General features: G+C 39.8%; 1 protein-coding gene across 4 annotated transcripts in view; it reads left to right on the forward strand.

Moving 5' to 3' along the window:
- The window catches only part of EXO1 (exonuclease 1), a 38,176-nt gene extending 16,868 nt beyond the window's left edge, over positions 1 to 21,308 (forward strand). For 3 of the 4 annotated variants that reach the window (XM_074385397.1, XM_074385399.1, XM_003935335.3), the window contains 6 exons: positions 978 to 1,203; positions 6,501 to 6,747; positions 10,637 to 11,234; positions 12,713 to 12,814; positions 16,961 to 17,154; positions 21,155 to 21,308. In XM_074385397.1, the coding sequence (XP_074241498.1) occupies positions 978 to 1,203; positions 6,501 to 6,747; positions 10,637 to 11,234; positions 12,713 to 12,814; positions 16,961 to 17,154; positions 21,155 to 21,290 (1,503 nt within the window). In that variant the 3' untranslated portion in view covers positions 21,291 to 21,308. The remainder of the gene's footprint in view (positions 1 to 977; positions 1,204 to 6,500; positions 6,748 to 10,636; positions 11,235 to 12,712; positions 12,815 to 16,960; positions 17,155 to 21,154) is intronic. The other variant, XM_039464273.2, reaches the window with a different exon arrangement.
- The last annotated feature ends 211 nt before the right edge of the window (positions 21,309 to 21,519 follow it).

The raw sequence follows: 21,519 nt of genomic DNA on the forward strand, positions 1-21,519 counted from the left end.
TTCCTTGCCATTTACTATTTAGCCTTTTATTTAATCTCTGTTTTCAGACAAATGAATCTCTCTACTTTCAGAAATGCCTGCTACATCTGTTACTCTTTCTGGGTTTCAGAAGTTCAGTTCTAGTTCTGAAGGCAGGTAGATGTTTGCTGACTGTCTGGTCAGGTTGGAGATGGGGACATGGGGGTCAAATAATTCTCTCTTTAGTCATCCGCCAACAGGGGCTCCTGTAATGCCAAGGCTTTAATTCTTTACTCCAGTCTCACAGCTGTGCTCCAACTGCAGAATTCTGACTGTCCCTTGCATCTCTGTTTTCCTGTAGCCTCAAGTTTATTCATAGGTAAAACTAAACACATTCATTGTATTAATCAACCTTTTTTTTTTTTTTTTTTTTTGAGACGGAGTTTTGCTCTTGTTACCCAGGCTGGAGTGCAATGGCATGATCTCAGCTCACCGCAACCTCCGCCTCCTGGGTTCAGGCAATTCTCCTGCCTCAGCCTCCTGAGTAGCTGGGATTACAGGCACGCGCCACCACGCCCAGCTAATGTTTTGTATTTTTAGTAGAGACGGGGTTTCACCATGTTGACCAGGATGGTCTCGATCTCTTGACCTAGTGATCCACCCACCTCGGCCTCCCAAAGTGCTGGGATTACAGGCTTGAGCCACCGCGCCCAGCGTATTAATCAACTTTTAATAACATTTCTCTTTTATTTTTCTACTTAGCACTTATTACTATATAGCATTATGCTTCTATTCTTTTCTAATTCTTTCCAATAGAATGTGGACTTCACATAAGACACATTTAATGGAAAAGTATAGGACCAGCAGAGTAGGAAATGTTATTCAAGGACAGGTATTTATTTCATCAAACGCTGTTATTTTTAAGGGCAACTTAATATTTGTAATTTATGTTGATACAGAAGGAAAAAAAATTGATTATTTTCTTTTTGCAAATAACCTTTTTCCTTTTCCTTTTTTAGCCTGCCCATTCAAGAAGTCATAGTTGGGATGACAAAACATGTCAAAAACCAGCTAATGTTCATAGCATTTGGCATAAGAATTATTGTCCTAGACCAGAGTTGGGTGTTGTTTCCAAGGCTACACGATTGAAGCAGAATCCAAGTACTGTGGGAGTTGAACGAGTGATTAGTACTAATGGGTTAAATCTTCCAAGGAAATCATCCATTATGAAAAGACCAAGAAGTGGTATGTATATCCGTTTTGCAAAATGCGGGTGAATATCGGTCATATTTAAGACATCATTGCCAGGCCACATGTGGTGGCTTACTCCTGTAATCCCAGCACTTTGGGAAGCCGAGGTGAGCACATCCCCTGAGGTCAGGAGTTCAAGATCAGGCTGATCAACATGGAGAAACCCCGTCTCTACTGCAACATACCTATAATCTCAGCTTCTTGGGAGGCTGAGGCAGGAGAATCGCTTGAACACAGGAGGCAGAGTTTGTAGTGAGTCGAGATCGTGCCATTGCACTCCAGCCTGGGCAACAAGAGTGAAACTCCATCTAGAAAAATGGCGATACAGTTAAACTATATCAGTAGTTTTAGCTCTTAAATTTTACAGTTTTAGCCTATGAACCATTTTCAGTTGATTTTTTTCATATGATGTAACATAGGATTATGGCTTTTTTTTTTTTTCTGCCTTGTATATGTGGCCATCCAATTATTCCAATGCTCTTTGTTAAAAAGTTTTCATTTCCCCATTTAATTGCCTTGGCAGATCTGTTCAAAACCAGCTGACCACAATGTATGTGGATCTTTTTCTGAACTCCGTTATTCTATACCATTGCTCTTCTTACCCATCTTTACATCAGACACGCTCTTGATTACCGTGGCTTTATAAGAAATCTTGAAGTGGGGCAGTATAAGTCTCTTAAGTTTATTTTCTTCTGAAAACTTGTTTTGGCTGTTCTGTGTTTCACGTTTTACATTTTAGAATTTAGCTTGTTAATTTCTAAAAAAATGGCCAGGGATGGTGGTTTGTACCTGTAATTGCAAGGTTTGGGGAGGCCAAGGGGGGTGGATTGTTTGAGCCCAGGAGTTCAAAATCACCTTTGCCCCAACATACTGAGATCCTGTCTCTACAAAAAAAATTTTTAAGGCTGGGTGTGGTGGTTCACACCTGTAATCTCAGCAGTTTGGAGGTCAAGGCAGGCAGATCACTTGAAGTCAGGAGTTCCAGACCAGCCTGGTCAACATGGCAAAACCCCATCTCTACTAAAAATATAAAAAATTAGCCAGACATGGTGGTCCATGTCTTAATCCCAGCTACTTGGGAGTCTGAGACAGGAGAATCACATGAACCCAGCAGGCAGAGGTTGCACTGAGCTGAGATCATGCCACTCCACCCCAGCCTGGGTGACAGAGCGAGACTGTTCCCCCCAAAAATAAATAAAAATGAAAAGTCTATTGAGATGTAGTTGTATCCATACATCAATTTGGAGAAAGTTTACATTTTAACAATACTGAGTTTTCCGACTGATTTATTTAAATCTTTAATACAGCCGAGTGTGGTGGCTTGCACCTGTAATCCCAGCACTTTAGGAGGCTGAGGCAGGTGGATTATGAGGTCAGGAGATTGAGACCATCCTGACCAACATGGTAAAACCACATCTCTACTAAAATATAAAAAATTAGCCGGGTATGGTGACGCGTGCCTGTAGTCCCAGCTACTCAGGAGGCTGAGGCAGGGGAATCACTTGAACCTGGGAGGCGGAGATTGCAGTAAGCCAAGATCGTGTCACTGCCCTCCAGCCTGGCGAAAGAGGGAAACTCTGTCTCAAATAAATAAATAAATCTTTAATGCTTTGTAGTTTTTATTGTACAAATCTAAACATCTGTCAAATTTATCTTTATAGTTCAGATTTTTGATGAGGCTATAAATAGTATTTTCAGTTGTGTTTTCTAGTTCATTGATTGAATATAGAAATACGGTTTATTTTTGCACATTAATCATATAATTTGCAACTTTGCTCACATCACATATTTGAGTATCTCTTTTGTAGACTACATAGGATTTTCTACATAAATGACTGTGTCATCTGTGAATAGACAATCTTGCTTCTCCTCTTCCAGTTTAAATACCTTTTATTTCTTTTTCTTAGTATAAGAATCTAAGCTTGTTTTCTTTGGAACTGCCTGACTTCAAGATTTCCTGTAAGCCACAGTGTGTGATGTAAGATAGGTGAGGAGAGGAATGGTACAGAATGTTAACAGAGTTCAGAAAAAGTTCCACATATATGTGGTCAGCTGATTTTGAACAGATGTGCCAAGGTAGTTAAATGGGGAAAGGAAACTTGAATCTCTAGTACAATACTGAACAGAAGTGCTGAGAGTAATATGCTAGGTACTGGGAAAGATGGAAGTTTTTTACCATAGAGGATGTTTCAAATGGAAAGAACAATTGTAATTGGTTCCTTCTCTCTTAACTTCTTCCCTCAGACATCGACATCAGTGAATGAAATAACAACAATAGAAACAAATACTTGGAAATTGTAGTTCATGCTTTTATTTTTCAAATTTAAGTATAGATTATACATATTTGGCTGGAATACCCTGATTCCTTATGAACCTAACTTTGTTTCTTCGTATGAAATAAAAGGTTTTTGTATCTGTTATATAAGATAACATATACTTATTATATAACGAGTACACTGTACATGTTCTTTCATTTTCTTCTCCTCCAATCAAGATAGGATGTGCATTTCCTGTAGATAGCTTACTATCAGCAAGTTTGCAAGTATACTCTAGTATGTGACTCTATAATACCTAGTATATTATGCCAGGCTAAGTCTACTTTTTTATAACTACAACTTAGCAATAGATTTTTGTCCCCTTGCTACACACACAAACACAAAAACAAAGCAAAAAACTAGAGTAAGTTGAATCCCTATTTTATGTATCAGCCCTTCAGATGATTTAAAGGTAGCCATTGTGACACTCGTAAATTTCTCTTCCAGGATATATGTTCCTTGGCTATTCAGATTGTGCTCAGGATATAACACAGGTTTTTAATAATTGTGTAATTGTTCCAGTGAGTATGATTACTGAAATGTTATCTGCTTACCACAGAATACGTACTTAGAACTGTGGCACTATTTCAGTCCTGTGCTTTTATTATTGCAGACTAAGATTGCATTAACGTTCTTGCAATCTGGCATTTTGCTGGAATTTGCTGAGTTTATAGCTGATTTTTGCCAGTTGCTGTTAGGTATAGTTACATTTTAAGCTTAAATGTGGGTTAACTCATTCCTCTTACAGTAATCTTACTTGATTTTAGTTCATTGTTCTGCCTGTTAATTTTTTTTTGTTTGAATCTTTGTATTTTCTAGTAGATGGGTATTATCTATGTCCTCTGGAAATTGATGCGTCTTAAAGTTTTGGTTTCAGTGTGTTTGCTTATACAATGTTTAACCAAAACAGAGCAAGTACAGAACTCTGGAGTATGTAAGACAGACTTCCTTCTGACTCACAGCTGCCAGTACTCTTTTAGGGCTCAGCATCTTGCTGCAAATCCCTGTAACTAATTACAGTAGATACTGCTCTACATCGTGTGCTAGGAGGATATGAGGGGCACTCAAGTGTCTTGCCAAATTCAAGATATGCTTCATTTATAGAGTCCCCCAAATAGCTATGCTAATAACCTTATTGTTTTTCTTTTTGGGAAAAAAAAAAAAATGAGGTTAATCTGGTTTGGCTTCTAAAAGCCTTGTTGGGGGCCTTAGAACACTTTTTTTGTTTGTTTGTTTTTTTCTTTTTTCAACCCCACCACCGAACACTTGTTTTTCTTCTTCTGTAATGACTCACAATTCCCTGTGTAATAAACAGATTTGACTTCTGGCCAGGAATCAAAACCTCATTTGCTGATACAGTTTTTTAAAAATCTGTGCCTTTTAAAAATTTGAGGCATCTCGTTTCTGGTATTTTGGTAGCCCCAACGTATCTTATCAATTTCAATTTCTTTTTTTTTTTTTTTTTTTTTGAGACGGAGTTTCGCTCTTGTTACCCAGGCTGGAGTGCAATGGCGCGGTCTCGGCTCACCGCAACCTCCGCCTTCTGGGTTCAGGCAATTCTCCTGCCTCAGCCTCCTGAGTAGCTGGGATTACAGGCACGCGCCACCAGGCCCGGCTAATTTTTTTGTATTTTTAGTAGAGACGGGGTTTCACCATGTTGACCAAGATGGTCTCGATCTCTCGACCTCGTGATCCACCCGCCTTGGCCTCCCAAAGTGCTGGGATTACAGGCTTGAGCCACCGCGCCCGGCTTCGTATCTTATCAATTTCATAAAGATTACAGTAGTGTGTACTTACACACTCCTGTGAAGAAGAAGCTGTTCAGACTAAGTAATTCAAAGAACTTTTGTGCTATCTCTTTGTACTTACCTATCCCAGACTTTAAACTTTGGTTATTATTTTGTCTTGTGATTTTTTTTTTTTTTTTAATTTTTTTATAAGATGGGGTTTCACCATGATGGCCAGGCTGGTCTTGAACTCCTGACCTCAGGTGATCCACCCACCTCGGCCTCCCAAAGTGCTAGGATTACAGGTGTGAGCCACTGCGCCTGGCCTCTCTCGTGATTTATTTTAATATACAGAGTACATCTGACACACAGCAATCTTCCTGGGGCTCACAGTGAAGTAATGAAGATCAGAGCTATAGCACAAATCATATGACAGTCCCAATATACATGAAAATCCAGAACACTCTTAGTCCATTTTGTCCTGCTAAAGAAGAAAAAATAAAAATATAAAGATTAAAAATAAAAATTAAAAAAACAGAACACATAAATCATATGTATCAATAGCTGCTGGTTTTATTGGAACATTTTAATGATTTATCATTAACCATATATTTACATATAAATTTTCCCGGTGATTTTTTTAACATTCAAAATTAGACCCTTAGTATAATAAATACATTGCCACACAGGATTGACTATGCGCTGAAATTTTGCTTTGGGTAATTTTAACATGAAATCGTATAAACAATTGATATGAAATCTTAATGTGTGAAATTATAAAACAGCTAAGGGAATTTTTATAAATCATCCTTGTGTTTTCCTTTATGAGGCATAGTTTAAAAAAAAAAGTCCTAGCCGGGCGCGGTGGCTCAAGCCTGTAATCCCAGCACTTTGGGAGGCCGAGGCGGGTGGATCACGAGGTCAAGAGATCGAGACCATCCTGGTCAATATAGTGAAACCCCGTCTCTACTAAAAATACAAAAAAAATTAGCTGGGCATGGTGGCGCGTGCCTGTAATCCCAGCTACTCAGGAGGCTGAGGCAGGAGAATTGCTTGAACCCAGGAGGCGGCGGTTGCGGTGAGCCGAGATCGCGCCATTGCACTCCAGCCTGGGTAACAAGAGCGAAACTCCGTCTCAAAAAAAAAAAAAGTCCTTCTTTTTAGGACAATGGAATATAGACTGAAGTCAAGGCCAAATCTCTACGTACAAGTGAAACAAAGATTTACAGATGATTTTGTTTTTATTTAGAAGAGCTGTCAGAAGATGATCTGCTGAGTCAGTATTCTCTTTCATTTACGAAGAAGACCAAGAAACATAGCTGTGAGGGTAATAAATTGTTGAGCTCTTCGGAAGTGTTTGTGCCTGACCTGGCAGATGGACCTGCTAACAAAGAGAGCTTAAGCACTCCACCTAGGACAAGAAATAAATTTGCAGCATTTTTACAGAGGAAAAATGAAGAAAGTGGTGCCGTTGTGGTTCCAGGGACCAGAAGCAGGTATAGTCACGTCTCCAGAATGTGGATTGTCTGTTGTATTCTGTTGGTATTTATTTTGTCTCGAATGAACATTGAGCCTAGAGGGAAGCAGGTATAGAACCTGCCTTAATCTGATTACAATTTTATCATATATTGTCTTAGTTCTGACATAAATCCCCTTCACTTCTCTTACTTTTGCCATCTCTCCGTACAGAATCAAAATGAAAGACGATTGTAGCCTCTGTTGTTAATTTTGCATTACCGAAATTCTGTTCTTTGGGGAATTCCCATCCTCTTCTTTTTTGGTTCTACTTTTTTGGTTTCTTTTGAGGGCCTAATACAATTTTACAAAGTATTTTCAGAAATATATTCTAATGTGGATGACTGTGGAGCTGTAATATTAATTGAGAATCTGATGCCATGCTAGGTGCTATAGTTCAAAAATGAGAAAGACATTGTTTTTGTTTTTGAGAAGCTTGTAGTTCAGTTGGAAAAATAAGTACATAAACAAAAATCTTTCCATACAATATGGCGAGTACAGAGATAAAGGCATGAATATGGTATTTTGAAGGCGTTCAAGGGGCATCTAATGCTGGAGCAATGGTTGGAAAGGGTGAGAGGGAAGGGATGAGTGTTGGGGGTCCCTGTCTAGGTTTAAATGACAGGTGCAGCAGGAAAAGACCAATGCCAAGTACCTTCCCAGTAGAGTCAGACAGCTGAGCAAAGACATAAAGATGGGGCGCAGCTCGGGGCCCCGGACAGCTCCTTACTGTCCATCAGTGCTGTGAGGACCTCTGCCAGAATTCAAGCTGGGGAAAGGTAGGTGGTGAGGGAGTAGAAACAGGCAGGAGACCTCTCCTTGAAGGCTTTTATGCCAAGATGGGAACTTTTAATCTTTAGAGGTGATAGAAACATTGGGAGGGTCGCTGGCACGGTGGCTCACGCCTGTAATCCCAGCACTTTGAGAGACCAAGGTGGGTGGATCACCTGAGGTTAGTAGTTCAAGACCAGCCTGGGTGAAATGGTGAAACCCTGTCCTTACTCCAAAGTACAAAAATTAGCTGGGCATGGTGGTGGGTACCTGTAGTCCCAGCTACTTGGGAGGCTGAGGCAGGAGAATCTCTTGAACCTAGGAGGAGGTTGCAATGAGCCATCACGCCACTGCAGTCCAGCCCGGGTAAGACAGAGCAAGACTCCATCTCGAGAAGACAAAAAAGTAAATAAAAACTTTGAGAGGGTTTTAATCAGGGGAGGTGTATGGTTTGATTCCTGTTTGAGAGCGACCACTCTGAGTGCCCTGTGGAGAGTGGATTCGAGAGGACCACAAGGGGGGCGCAAAGATCAGTCAGGCTGCTGCTGTAGACCCTGGGAGCAATGATGAGATTTTGAAGAGTCGGTTTAATTTGGGGATTAGGAATTTCGACCCTGGAGTCAGGCTCCCTGGATTTGAATCCTGTTGTGTTCATTATGAGATGTGTGACTTAGCAAGTTAACTTCTGGGTGCTTCAGTTTTCTTCTTTTAAAAATTGGGGATAACAGTGATAACAGCCTTAGGACCAATGAGAGAATTAAATGAGTTACGATCAGTAATGCACCTAAGACGGTGCCTTATAACATACAGTGAATAACTCTTACTGTGTTGACTTCGGATGGTGGTGCCACGCATGAAAAAGGAAATGAAGTGTCAGAAGTGATCTAGGCATGATAGGGCGACAATAAGAGAGAAAAGTTACCAGCCCCTGTATTCCACTAGAAGACTTGGAATGAATAGTCTTTGTTTGTTTTTCAAGTTTTTTATTTTTATATGAAACGGAATTCTGCTCGTGTCACCCAGGCTGGAGTGCAGTGGCACGATCGTGGCTCACTGCAACCTCCACCTTCCGGGTTCAAGCAATTCTCCTGCCTCAGCCTCCCAAGTAGCTGGGATTACAGGCACCTGCTACCACGACCAGCTAGTTTTAATGTTTTTAGTTAGAAACAGGGTTTCATCATGTTGGCCAGGCTGATCTCGAACTCCTGACTTAAGTGATCTACCCGCCTCGGCCTCTCAAAGTGCTGGGATTGCAGGTATGAACCACCACACCCAGCCTGTTTTTCAAGTTTAGTTAATCAGGCTGCAGTCAGCTTTGTCTAACCGTGATGGTTGGAGATGAGCGTGAGGGAATGGAGCACTGACTGGTAGTTTCTTTTCTTTCTTTTTTTTTTGAGACGGAGTTTCGGTCTTGTTACCCAGGCTGGAGTGCAATGGCGCGATCTCGGCTCACCGCAACCTCCGCCTCCTAGGTTAAGCAATTCTCCTGCCTCAGCCTCCTGAGTAGCTGGGATTACAGGCACGTGCCACCATGCCCAGCTAATTTTTTGTATTTTTAATAGAGACGGGGTTTCACCATGTTGACCAGGATGGTCTCGATCTCTTGACCTCGTGATCCACCTGCCTCGGCCTCCCAAAGTGCTGAGATTACAGGCTTGAGCCACCGCTCCCGGCGCACTGGTGGTTTCTTAGTTTCACCTCTGGCGATGTTTCAAACCTTTCTCCCATCGAGTCTTCTCAAGGAAACAGTCGCGATACAATATGATTAAATGATGTTTTGATTCTTCTTTTGCTAGTCGCCCTCATTAAAGGTGTTTGCTAACAGTGAAATGATGAAAAATTGGCCACAAAAGATGGAACACAGTGCTCTAGCTAATACACACTGACTTCTCTCACTTGGAACAGTTTTTCTGGCTTGGTTTTATTTTTCCGCTGGGGTGAGAGTAGAGTTTCCCCGTGCTGCTGCTTCATGTTGAACTCTTTGGAGACGACAAATGAGAATGTTTGTGTATCTCTACAGGGCTTGCCTATTTAGTCATTGTAGAAGCTTAAGGAAATCCTCAAGTTCGAGACAGTACATCGTTGCTTTACATAGTTTAGATGCTTCACTAATAACTTGTTCAGAGGGTGCATTAACAGATACCTAGAGAAATAATTTTGTTCTCTGTCAGCTTTCTGTGAAATAATTATCAGGAGTAAGTCTTTGATGTATCATTTTCTGGCCTATGTTATATAGCAACATCTAATAATGACTAGATAGGGTCGGGCACTGTGGCTCACATCTGTAATCTTAGCACTTCGGGAGACCAAGGTGGGTGGATCACCTGAGGTCAAGAGTTTGAGACCAGCCTGGGCGACATAGTGAAACCCTGTCTCTACTAAAAGTACAAACATTAGCTGGGTGTGGTGGCAGGTGCCTGTAATGCCAACTTCTCGGGGTGGGGGGTGGGGAGTGGGGGCAGGAGAATAGCTTGAACCCAGGAGGAGGAGATAGTTGGTCTCAAACTATCAACCTCAGGTGATCCACCTACCTCAGCCTCCCAAAGAGCTGGGATTACAGGCGTGAGACACCACACGCAGCCCTAAATGGCTAATTCCTTTAATTTTGCTTCCTACAAAATATGAGTGAATAGTTGTAAATTGTCCTTTTGGTTGCGTATTTTCGTATCTGTTCATGTGTTTGACCATCAGCCATGTTTTAGCCCCGTCCTAGGTACTGTGGAAGATACAAAGACGTGGGAAGTACCTGCCCTCAAGGGGTTTATCTTCTATTTGCGAGTTTAAAAATTTAGGGAAAGAACACCTACCTGTATGATGATTAGGTATAAAGTACAGAAGTTCCAAATACATGTATATATAGACGACTGCTTTTAGAAACTCCTGCCTAAAAATTCATTGTATAAAGAAATTTTTAAATGTGTGAATGTGGGCATAATCAAAATTTGAATTTTGACCAAAATTTTTATGCCTCTATGAAATTATGTATTTATGAGGCTTTTTTCAAAAAGAAGCTATTCTATTTTGAATCTTGATACCCCTTTGAGAAAACTGTAGAATACTTACACTTCTTTTTTCTTTCTGTTGCTGTTTTTCTGTTAGGTTTTTTTGCAGTTCTCCAGATTCTATTGACTGTGTATCAAACAAAGTGAGCAGCCTCCCTCTGGATGAAACTGCTGTCACAGATAAAGAAAACAGTTTGCATGAATCAAATTATCGAGACCAGGAAGGCAAGAGGCAGATTGACACAAATGTAACACACAATTCAAGTGATGACATTCCAAGTGATCATATTCCGAGTGATCATACTCCAGACAAGGCAACAGTGCTTACAGATGAAGAGTCCCCCTCTTTTAAGAGCAGCAGATTCACAAGGACCATTTCACCACCCACTTTGGGAACACTAAGAAGTTGTTTTAGTTGGACTGGAGGTCTTGGAGGTTTTTCAAGAACACCGAGCCCCTCTCTGAGCACAGCACTGCAGCGGTTTCGAAGAAAGAGCGACTCCCCCACCTCTCTGCCTGAGAATAATATGTCTGACGTGCCTCAGTTAAAGAGCGATGAGTCCAGTGATGATGAGTCCCATCCCTCACGAGAAGGGGCATGTTCTTCGCAGTCCCAGCAAAGTGGAGAATTATCACTGCAGAGTTCAAACACATCAAAGCTTTCTCAGTCCTCTAGTAAGGACTCTGATTCAGAGGTAAGTCAAATTGTGAAGGCTTTGTTTTCAAATTTATATGTAAGAGAAAAGGGGGTGTTACTCAAACAATTGAGGAAATTTTTCCTACATGGAAATTACTAGCTATATTAATTTTTCATTCTAAATTCTATGCAGAAAGTTCACATTTTATTCATTTGAAGGTATCTTCTCTGTATCTTTCACACTTTAAACTCCGATATATTTAACTCGTATTTCCTGAATCACTGTGTGTCCCATTGATGGGTAACTCAAAGTGTGCCACAGTTAAGACATAGGCAGAATGATAATCTGTGAAATGAAAAGTTATTATAAATTTGCTGTTTAAATCCTTAATATACTCTTGAATTCAGATAATGTCTAAGACCTTATAAGGGGCCAGGTGTGGTCGGAGGCTGAGTCGAGCGGATCAGTTGAGACCAACCTGGCCAACATGTTAGAGTTTCTGTAACGTGTAATACAAGTTAATGGAGTGTTTTTTGCCATTGGGTTTTTTAACTATGTAATACTGTGGAGCATCCCAAGATAAAAGTATGAGCATCCCACCTTAAACCTTTTGGAAAAATGCAGAAATGTAAACGCTTCTGAATTTCCATTCATTGCCTTTTTTTGTTTTGAGATGGAGTCTGCTCTATTGCCTAGGCTGGAGTACAGTGGCATGATCTTGGCTCACTGCAACCTCCACCTCCCAAGTTCAAGCAGTTCTCCCACCTCAGCCTCCCAGGTAGCTGGGATGACAGGCACGCGCCACCACGCCCGGCTAATGTTTGTATTTTTAATAGAGACGGGGTCTCACCATGTTGGCCAGGCTGGTCTCAAACTCCTGACCTCAGTTGATCTACCGCCTTGGACTCCCAAAGTGCTGGGATTACAGACGTGAGCCGCCGTGCCCGGCCTCATTGTCCTCTTTTATTTGATTTTCCTGGGAATGCATATATATTATAAGGGAACTCTCCATCTGTAGAAAAGTCTTAACTGATAGAATTGAGGGCAGAGGGTCGATCTGAAAGTCATTGCTAAAGGTAAAGTGCATTTAATACAATACTACTCCACTTGAAAGTGGATGCCTTTTGTTCTCTTTAAAGTTGAATATGTTACATGATTAAAAGAAGAGATGGATCTCCAACAATTCAACTTTGTTTTAGCTAGTAAGATGAAAACTGTTATATGTAACACAACATTTTTACAGTAGGAGACTCTTGTTTTATCTGAGTCTGCATTTTGATATCCTCTTCTAACAGTTCAGAAAAACCTTCAATTTTAAATATTTTATATAATTTATCTCCCCAGCTGAAACATCTTGCTAGCTTCTTCAATTAAATTGGCAAACATCATCTTTTCCATATTAGATTCATTTTCTTTTATTAATTCTATCCCATGTTCTTAATTATTTTCCATTTTGTTGACTATTGGTTTGTTGCCATAAAAATTCTATAGTAAAAATCTAATTTTTTAAAATTTTTTTGATCTGGGGACTCCAGGAATCTGATTGCAATATGAAGTTATTTGACAGTCAAGGTGACCAGACTTCCAAGCTACATTTATCTCATTTCTCAAAAAAAGACACCCTTCTAAGGAACAAGGTAAAATATTAATTTAATTTTTTTTTTTTTTTAATTTCAGAAGCAGGGTATGCTTACTATTAGAAAATGAGGAGTACAAGCAGAATTAAGAATCAAAATGCCTGTAGTATCATTTATATAAAAATGTTGGCTGGGCGTGGTGGCTCACGCCTGTAATCAAGCACTTTGGAGGCCAAGGTGGACAGATCACCTGAGGTCGGGCGTTCAAGACCAGCCTGACCAACATGGTGAAACCCCCTCTTTAAAAACAAACAAACAAACAAACAAAATGTCTACTTTAAGATTTCCTAGTACCATGTTTGTGCTTGACTTAGGTGTTTAAGTTGTGAAACTTATTTTCTCTTGCAGCGTATATGAAAAGTTCTTTTTTTTTTTTTTTTTTTGAGACGGAGTTTCGCTCTTGTTACCCAGGCTGGAGTGCAATGGCGCGATCTCGGCTCACCGCAACCTCTGCCTCCTGGGTTCAGGCAATTCTCCTGCCTCAGCCTCCTGAGTAGCTGGGATTACAGGCACGTGCCACCATGCCCAGCTAATTTTTTGTAGTTTTAGTAGAGATGGGTTTTCACCGTGTTGGCCAGGATGGTCTTGATCTCTTGACCTCGTGATCCACCCGCCTCGGCCTCCCAAAGTGCTGGGATTACAGGCTTGAGCCACTGCGCCTGGCCGAAAGGTTCTTTTCCATGTACTTTTAGTCATTACTTGTAATGACTTTATAATATGCAATTGTATGAGTTTGGCCAATCGCCTTATTTTTGTCATTTACCCTAAAATTTTTTTGCTTTAGCAAATAATACTGCAACCAAGATCTTGTGGATATTTGAGGATATATTCTTGATTAGTTTGTAAGGATGAATTCCATGGAGTGTTATTATGGTCCCAAGGCATGTGTGGTTTAACATTGATACATACTGCCTAAAGGCTTTCTAGAAACTGTGTATCCATAAGCTAAGTTTTTTAAATAAAAATATATAAATATTTGTGTTACTACATAGTAAAGCATATTTTATATATTAAACACACATTAAAGCATATTTTATGTATTAAGCGTTCTTGTTCATCAGTGTAAAAACACTATTTCCTAACAAAAAATGGATAAAGGTCCTAAACAGGTCACAAAAAGAAAAGTACAAATGGCTGATTAATATATGTTTTTTCTTTTGAGACAGAGTCTCACTGTCACCAGGCTGGAGTGCGGTGGCGCAATCTCGGCTCACTGCAACCTCCATCTCCTGGGTTCAACCAATTCTCCTGGCTCAGCCTTCTGAGTAGCTGGGACTACAGGTGCGTGCCACCACGCCCGGCTAATTTTTTTTTGTATTTTTAGTAGAGATGGAGTTTCACCACATTGGCCAGGATGGTCTCAATCTCCTGACCTTGTGATCCACCCGCCTCGGCCTCCCAAAGTGCTGGGATTACAGGTATGAGCCACCACGCCCGGCCTGATTGATATATGTTTAACCTCATTAATTTAACCTAATGTTTAACTGTATGTTTAACCTCATTAGTAATCAAATAGTGCAAATTAAAATAATAAAATAGTTTCTTGCCTCTTCACATTTCCAAAAAATGTTTTTAATTATACTCATTTTTTAAATGAGATTATAGTGAGATAATTACATATTTCAAAAGGTAAGAATTGGTCTGCCATTTCTAGAAAACAGTTTGAAAGAATTCAAATAATTTAAACGAGTAAGTGCATTTTAGAACATTAGCATAAGGAAACACTGAGCATTTAAGTACGAGAATGCTTAATACGGCTGGGCGCAGTGGGTCATGCCTGTAATCCCAGCACTTTGGGTGGATCACGAGGTCAAGAGATCGAGACCATCCTGGTCAACGTGGTGAAACCCCGTGTCTACTAAAAATACAAAAAATTAGCTGGGCATGGTGGCGCGTGCCTGTAATTCTAGCTACTCAGGAGGCTGAGGCAGGAGAATTGCCTGAATCCAAGAGGCGGAGGTTGCGGTGAGCCGAGATCGTGCCATTGCACTTCAGCCTGGGTAACAAGAGCGAAACTCTGGCTCAAAAAAAAAAAAGAATACTTAATACTACATTAGTTATAATAGTGAAAAATTGGAAATAATCAAAATAATAAGGGGGTGAGTTATTAAATACTTATTAAATAATCATTGGCTTTAGCTCTTACATGGTAGAAATATAGGTGAACTTTTTTCTGTTGTTTTTCTCATATTTTTCTACCATGAGCATATATTCTGTTTCTAGTGCATAAAAACATTTTAAATTTTTAATAAATGGCCCTGCCTATCCACTTGACAGATGTCCATCTCACACAATATAAATCTAAATTCTACCTTAGTCAATATGGGTTGCTCTAACAGAATACCAGAAACTGGGTTTGCTTAAATGATAAATATTTATTTCTCACAGTTCTAGAGATTGGGAAGTCCAAGATCTAGGCGCCAGCAGATTTGGGGTCTGGTGAGAGCCCATTCCTGGTTTGCAGACAGATGCCTTCTTGCTGTGTCCTTCCATGGCAGAGGGACAGAACACCTCTTTCGTGCCTCTTCTGAAAAGGGCACTAGTCTTGTTCATGAGGGCTCCACTCTCGTGATCTAATTACCTCTCAAAGATCCCACCTTCAAATACCACACATTAGGGGTTGGAACTTCAACACATGAATCAAGGGTTGGGGGAAACAACCTTCAGTTCATAGCAAATTCCAATATATTAAAGATATAAATATGAAATATATAAATATGAGATTATTTTTAAAACTTTTGAGCAAGAAGGCTTTTGTAGTCATATCTACTAACTTGGAAAGACATTTACATTTTAGTGAAAAGGAAAAACATGTTAACAATATGCATAGTAGTATTTTTGTTTGTTGAAATACTTTAAAAATTCATGTACACATTTGCCTGTTTGTGACATCATATTAAGAAGTCTGGAAAGATTTCATATAGAATTATTTACACTGATGGATAGAACTGGAGATGGAGAAAGTACTTTCCCAGAAGGAATTCTGTCTAGATAGTAAACCATCACATTGTTATTACTCTCAGAAGATTTGTATTGTCAGGGATTTAACTATCACTTCTCTTTTGGTGACTCTCCAGGTGAGCTCACCCTGATACCCATTTTAATACTAAAATCAAACTCTTGTCTTTTATCTCTAACTATTTCTTCTCAAACGTTTTTGGTTTCATCTGTTAAATAAAATTGTATCTAATTTTGATTCTTCTTCAACAGCAGTTAGAGAAAAATAACCAAACATTGATACCTCTCCAGATTCTAACATTTATTTCTTTGTCTTCTTTTTTTCTCCCTCACTTCCCGCATCACCAACACCTAGTTAAGGACTTCATCTTTACTGTGTGAACCTTTATTTTGTTTTAACTTTTTCGTTCGTTATACACGCATTGCCAGATTCATATTGTCAACCTTTTTCAATATACCTGATTCTTACCTAAAGAACAACAGCAAAGCTTCATTGTCTCCATTCTGTCCACAGGCTAAAAATCAACCCTTAGTAGAAGCAGCCTAAATGTCATTAGAGGTTTGTTTCAGTAAGTTATGGCATGTATATACAGTGGAATAACGTGTCTGTTCTTCTTTTGAAGAACCTATTCAAAAGAAAATCCTATTTCCTGTGAACTGAAAAAAATATCTTAAGGTACATCAAGTGGAATCAAGATATATTAAGTGAGAAAAATGAAGTGCACAGCAACGTATACCAAGCTGCCTGTGTGTGTGCGCGCGCATGTGTGTGTGCGTGTGTGCCTGTGCATGCACGCGCGTGTGTGTGCGTGTGCCTGTGTGCGCGCACATGTGTGTGTGCGTGCGTGCGTGCCTGTGTGTGTGCGTGTGTGTGTGCGTGCATGCATGATGCAGTGGATACACAGGAAGCTGGGTGCAGCAGTTGCCTCTGGAAAGGGAGGTAGTGAGGGAGATTCATTTTGCTTTCTGTTCTTTTTCAAAGGAGAGAACTTTTAAATCTTATGCCAGGTTTACATATTACCTGTTAAAATAATTTATGATGACTTCTGTAATAGATGTTTATAAATAGCGCATTTTTACTATTGCTTATGAGTTATTCTTTTGTTCTCATGTATAAAGAATAGTTTGAAATTAACTAAAAGTAGTTGCTTTAACAGAATGGTCTTAAAGTGGGTATTTAATCTTCAGGTTCCTGGGCTATATAAGTCTAGTTCTGCAGACTCTCTTTCTGCAACCAAGATCAAACCTCTAGGACCTGCCAGAGCCAGTGGGCTGAGCAAGAAGCCAGCAAGCATCCAGAAGAGAAAGCATCATAATGCCGAGAACAAGCCGGGATTACAGATAAAACTCAATGAGCTCTGGAAAAATTTTGGATTTAAAAAGTGAGTTGCCTTGTTTCTTATTCTGAAATAAGATAAACTATTATCTTGTGTAATTTCCATCCCTTTCTCCCCACTCTTTCTAGTTTCATGAGTCCATTTTTATTTCTCTCACTATAAAATAATTATTTTTCTCTTTTTTTTAGCTGACTCTGTACACTTAATTTTAATTTCTATACCTTCTTTTCAGAAAAGATGGCAAACTAAAAAACCAGTTTTCAGTCTGGTTTTGGAGTCTCTCTGATCTTAAGCAAATTAAGCCTTAAGTGTCTTGCCTTCCTTTTCTTCTCTCTCAGGATTGTAACAAGAGTAAAATTTTAAACGAGAGGTAGAAGTACCGTGCTGTATCATACTTCTCTAATTTAGCACATCTAAAATGGGGAGGATCATTGAGTTTATATGATGAATTTGCCAGATTTGCAGTATATGTGGCCAGCACTGTTTTAAAAGAATTAATCTACTGGGCGTGGTGGCTCATGCCTGTAATCCCAGCACTTTGGGAGGCCAAGGCAGGTGGATAACCTGAGGCTGGAAGTTCAAGACAGGCCTGACCAAGGCCTGACCAACATGGAGAAACCGCGGCTCTACTAGCAATACCAAATTAGCCAGGTGTGGTGGCGCATGCCTGTAATCCCAGCTACTTGGGAGGCTGAGGCAGGAGAATCACTTGAACCTGGGAGACGGAGGTTGCAGTGAGCCGAGATCATGCCATTGCACTCCAGCCTGGGCAACAAAATCGAAATTCTGTCTCAAGAAAAAAAATTAATTCTTGATATAGTTAAAATTTTGTTAACTATAATACTTCCTTCTGTTAATCACAAAATTAGCCACAGAGTAGCATTACCTTATTTATAGTTATTTTCTCATTCTCAGTAAAAAAATGTGCTAAGCTTAATGCAAGTTTTTAAAAATTATATAGAATGATAGGATTAAACCTTACCTAATAGAAGTATTGTCCTAGATGACGTGGTATGAGTGGCAAACGCTTTGTAAATAAGTAAGTACTGGACAATCATTTCTTATTTTACTTTGTGTAAAGTCTAGAATTAAACCATATGACAGCAGTTTTCAAACTGTGTGTTTTTAGGAATGCTTTATTCTCTTAAAAATTATTAAAGGCCCCAAAACACTTTGGTTTGTGTAGGTTATATTTGTCAACACTTAACCATCATACCAACATATAAATTGAAATAGACATTTAAAAATACTTATTTTAAAATAGCAATCAGCCTATTACCTATGAATATAGATAGTACATTTTTTTTTTTTTTTTTTTTTTAGGAGATGGGGTTTCGCCATGTTGGGCCAGGCTGGTCTTGAACTCCTGTCCCCAGGTGATTCACCCACCTCAGCCTCCCAAAGTCCTGGGATTACAGGCATGAGCCACCACACCCAGCCAGTAGATAGTACATTTTAAAAATAAGTAGCTATATTTTCCAAATCCCCTCAAAAAGTGAGAAAAGTGGTATGGTTTTGCATTTCATTTTGCAAATCTTAACTGTCTAGTTTGCAAATCTTCATTGTCTGGTTTAATAAAACTCAGCTAGATTCTTATATCTGCTTCTGCATTTGATCTGTTATAATTGGGTGTTTTGGTTGATTATATGAAGGGAACAGACATATTTGTAGTTGGAAAATAGATCTTTTGAAGCCTTTTTAGATGATGGTAAATTTTCTTCTTTGCAGTTACACCCAAACTCAATGACTTGTAGTTTCTTAAGGTTAGTTGTAGTGTAGAATATGAAACCGTGTTAACTGACTCTTTAAACTCTGTGTTATATTACAGTCTACTGGCGTGCCTTTTTTCTGTTGGCCTCGGCTAGAGTGGCACAGCCATGGCTCACTGTACCCTCAACCGCCTGAGCTCAAGCAGTCCTCCTGCCTCAGCCTGCTGAGATGCTGGGACTATAGGCGTGTGCCACCACCCCCGGTTTAATTTTTTATTTCAGGTGTGAACCACATTGTCTGGCGTACACTGGTGTAGTTCTAATGCATCTTTTACATGCAGCATCATGATTTGGTCATTTGGAAGATATTGGTTCATTGCGATGTAACTTCCAAATACTGACATATTTTATTATACAATATAAGAAAAAAGTTGCAGTCAGCAAAGCTTTTAATATTGGAAAATTGTTACATGGCAGATATGTTTTCCAAAATTTTAATTTTCACTTGGAAGCTTGAATTTTATCATTAGCAACAAATACTGTTAGTTGTTTTTCTTTAAAGTAACAGGCTCTCTTTGTTCATTTTGTTTGTTTGTTTATATTGAGACAGAGTCGCTCTCTGTCACCCAGGCTGGAGGGCAGTGGCGCAATCTCAGCTCACTGCAGCCTCTGCCCCCTGGGTTCAAGTGATTCACCTGCGTCAGCCTCCCAAGTAGCTGGGATTACTGACACCTGCTACCATACTCGGCTATTTTTTGTATTTTTGGTAGAGATTGGGTTTTACCATATTGGCCAGGCTGGTGTCGAACTCCTGACTTCAAGTGATCCACCTGCCTCAGCCTCCCAAAGTGCTGGGATTATAGATGTGAGCCACTGCACCTGGCCCTTCTTTGTTCCTTTTAGACAGATCTTGAATAACCTTAGTGTCACACATGTTTTTGCTTGAGATAAACTATTTACTTCCATATACAATAGAAGTGTTTTGTTTGTGCTTTCCATTTTGTCACAGAATATTTAAAAGTATACCAAAGAATTGGCCAAGCGTGGTGGTGTGGGCCTGTAGTCCCAGCTTCTCAGGAGGCTGAGCTGGGAGAATTGCTTGGGCCCTGGTGGTGGAGGTTGCAGTGAGCCGAGATGGCACCACTGCACTCAGAGTGCAACAGAGTGAGACCCTGTCTCAAAAAAATAAAAAATAAAATTGAGTAAAATTCGTGATTTTTACTGCTTCCATCAAGAACGTTTTTGAGACTCTTTTTTAACTGCAAGTGCACGGAGGTGGAGAACGTAAGTACTCTTGGTGTGACTGTACCCGCCACTGTCCTGATCACGCTGACCTGTCAGCAGTTTCACTCAGTTCTGCCTTAGAAACGTTCATACAACTGTCAGCATAGTGGAAAGAACAAACAAAGCCTGAATGTTGTAAGAAAGTTTTGATCTTGGAAACCCGCCTTGGGACTCTCCAGGGGTTGTGGAACATGCTTTGAAGACTATTGCTAGAGAGAAAGGAAGGGTACAACAATATTCTTAAATGCCTTTTAGAAAACAAGACTTACTGGTATTTAAGTTTCATTGACAGGGTAGAATTACCTGTGATATCGTCATAACAGGACTAATTTTTATAGATAGCTTCCTTCCAGAAAAGGAAAAAAAAAAACGAGAGGAGAATAAAAGATAGGAAGATAGGGCTTCGGCCAGGCATGGTGGCTCACACCTGTAATCCCAGCACTTTGAGAGGCTGAGGCAGGCAGATCAGTTGAGGTCAGGAGTTTGAGACCATCGTGGCCAGCATGGTGAAACCCCATCTCTACTTAAAATACAAAAATTAGTGGTGTGTGCCTGTAGTCCCAGCTACTTGGGAGGCTGAGGTAAGAGAATTGCTTGACCCTGGGAGGTGGAGGTTGCAGTGAGCCGAGATCGCACCATTGCACTCCAGCCTGGGCAACAGAGCGTGACTCTGTCTCAAAAAAAAAAAAAAAAAAGAAAAATTGATTTGTTCCTGCTTCACTTATATTGCTTCTTAGCCGATTTGAGAGGCGACTAAGGAGAAAAGAATTAAAGTAGTCTATTTACTCTGCCTGAGCTCATACAGCTAGTGGTGGCTTAGCACCTACACTGATGGTGATTTTGAAAGCAAGAAGAGGCACTAAGAAGTGAGACTCAAAACGTGTTGGAAGTGCTTAAAGGAGAACCCGATTGTGTTGTATGATGAATTCAAAGGGACTGTGCAGCAAAGGGTCTTACCTTCTTCATATCCCTCTATTTTGTCCAGGTAGAATATTTTTGCTCTAATAATCAGCACCCTAAAAATACCCAATTTATGTTATTGTATTTTGCAGAGATTCCGAAAAGCTTCCTTCTTCTAAGAAGCCCCTGTCCCCGGTCAGAGATAACATCCAACTAACTCCAGAAGCGGAAGAGGATATATTTAACAAACCTGAATGTGTACGTGTTCAAAGAGCAATATTCCAGTAAATGCAGACTGCTGTGAAACTTTTGCCTGTCAGAGAATCTTATCAATTTGAAGTCCCTGTTTGGGAATGAGGCACTTATCAGCCTGAAGGATTTTTCCTTAGTTCTGTGCCATTTTAAAAATAGAATACATTTTGTATTATTAACTTTGTATTTGGGGTTGTTTTTTTTTTGTTTTGTTTTGTTTTTTTTCTCAGCTTTTTATATTTTTATAAGAAGCTAAGTACAATAA

Source organism: Saimiri boliviensis, chromosome 14 (assembly GCF_048565385.1).
Source record: "Saimiri boliviensis isolate mSaiBol1 chromosome 14, mSaiBol1.pri, whole genome shotgun sequence".
Taxonomy (NCBI): domain Eukaryota; kingdom Metazoa; phylum Chordata; class Mammalia; order Primates; family Cebidae; genus Saimiri; species Saimiri boliviensis.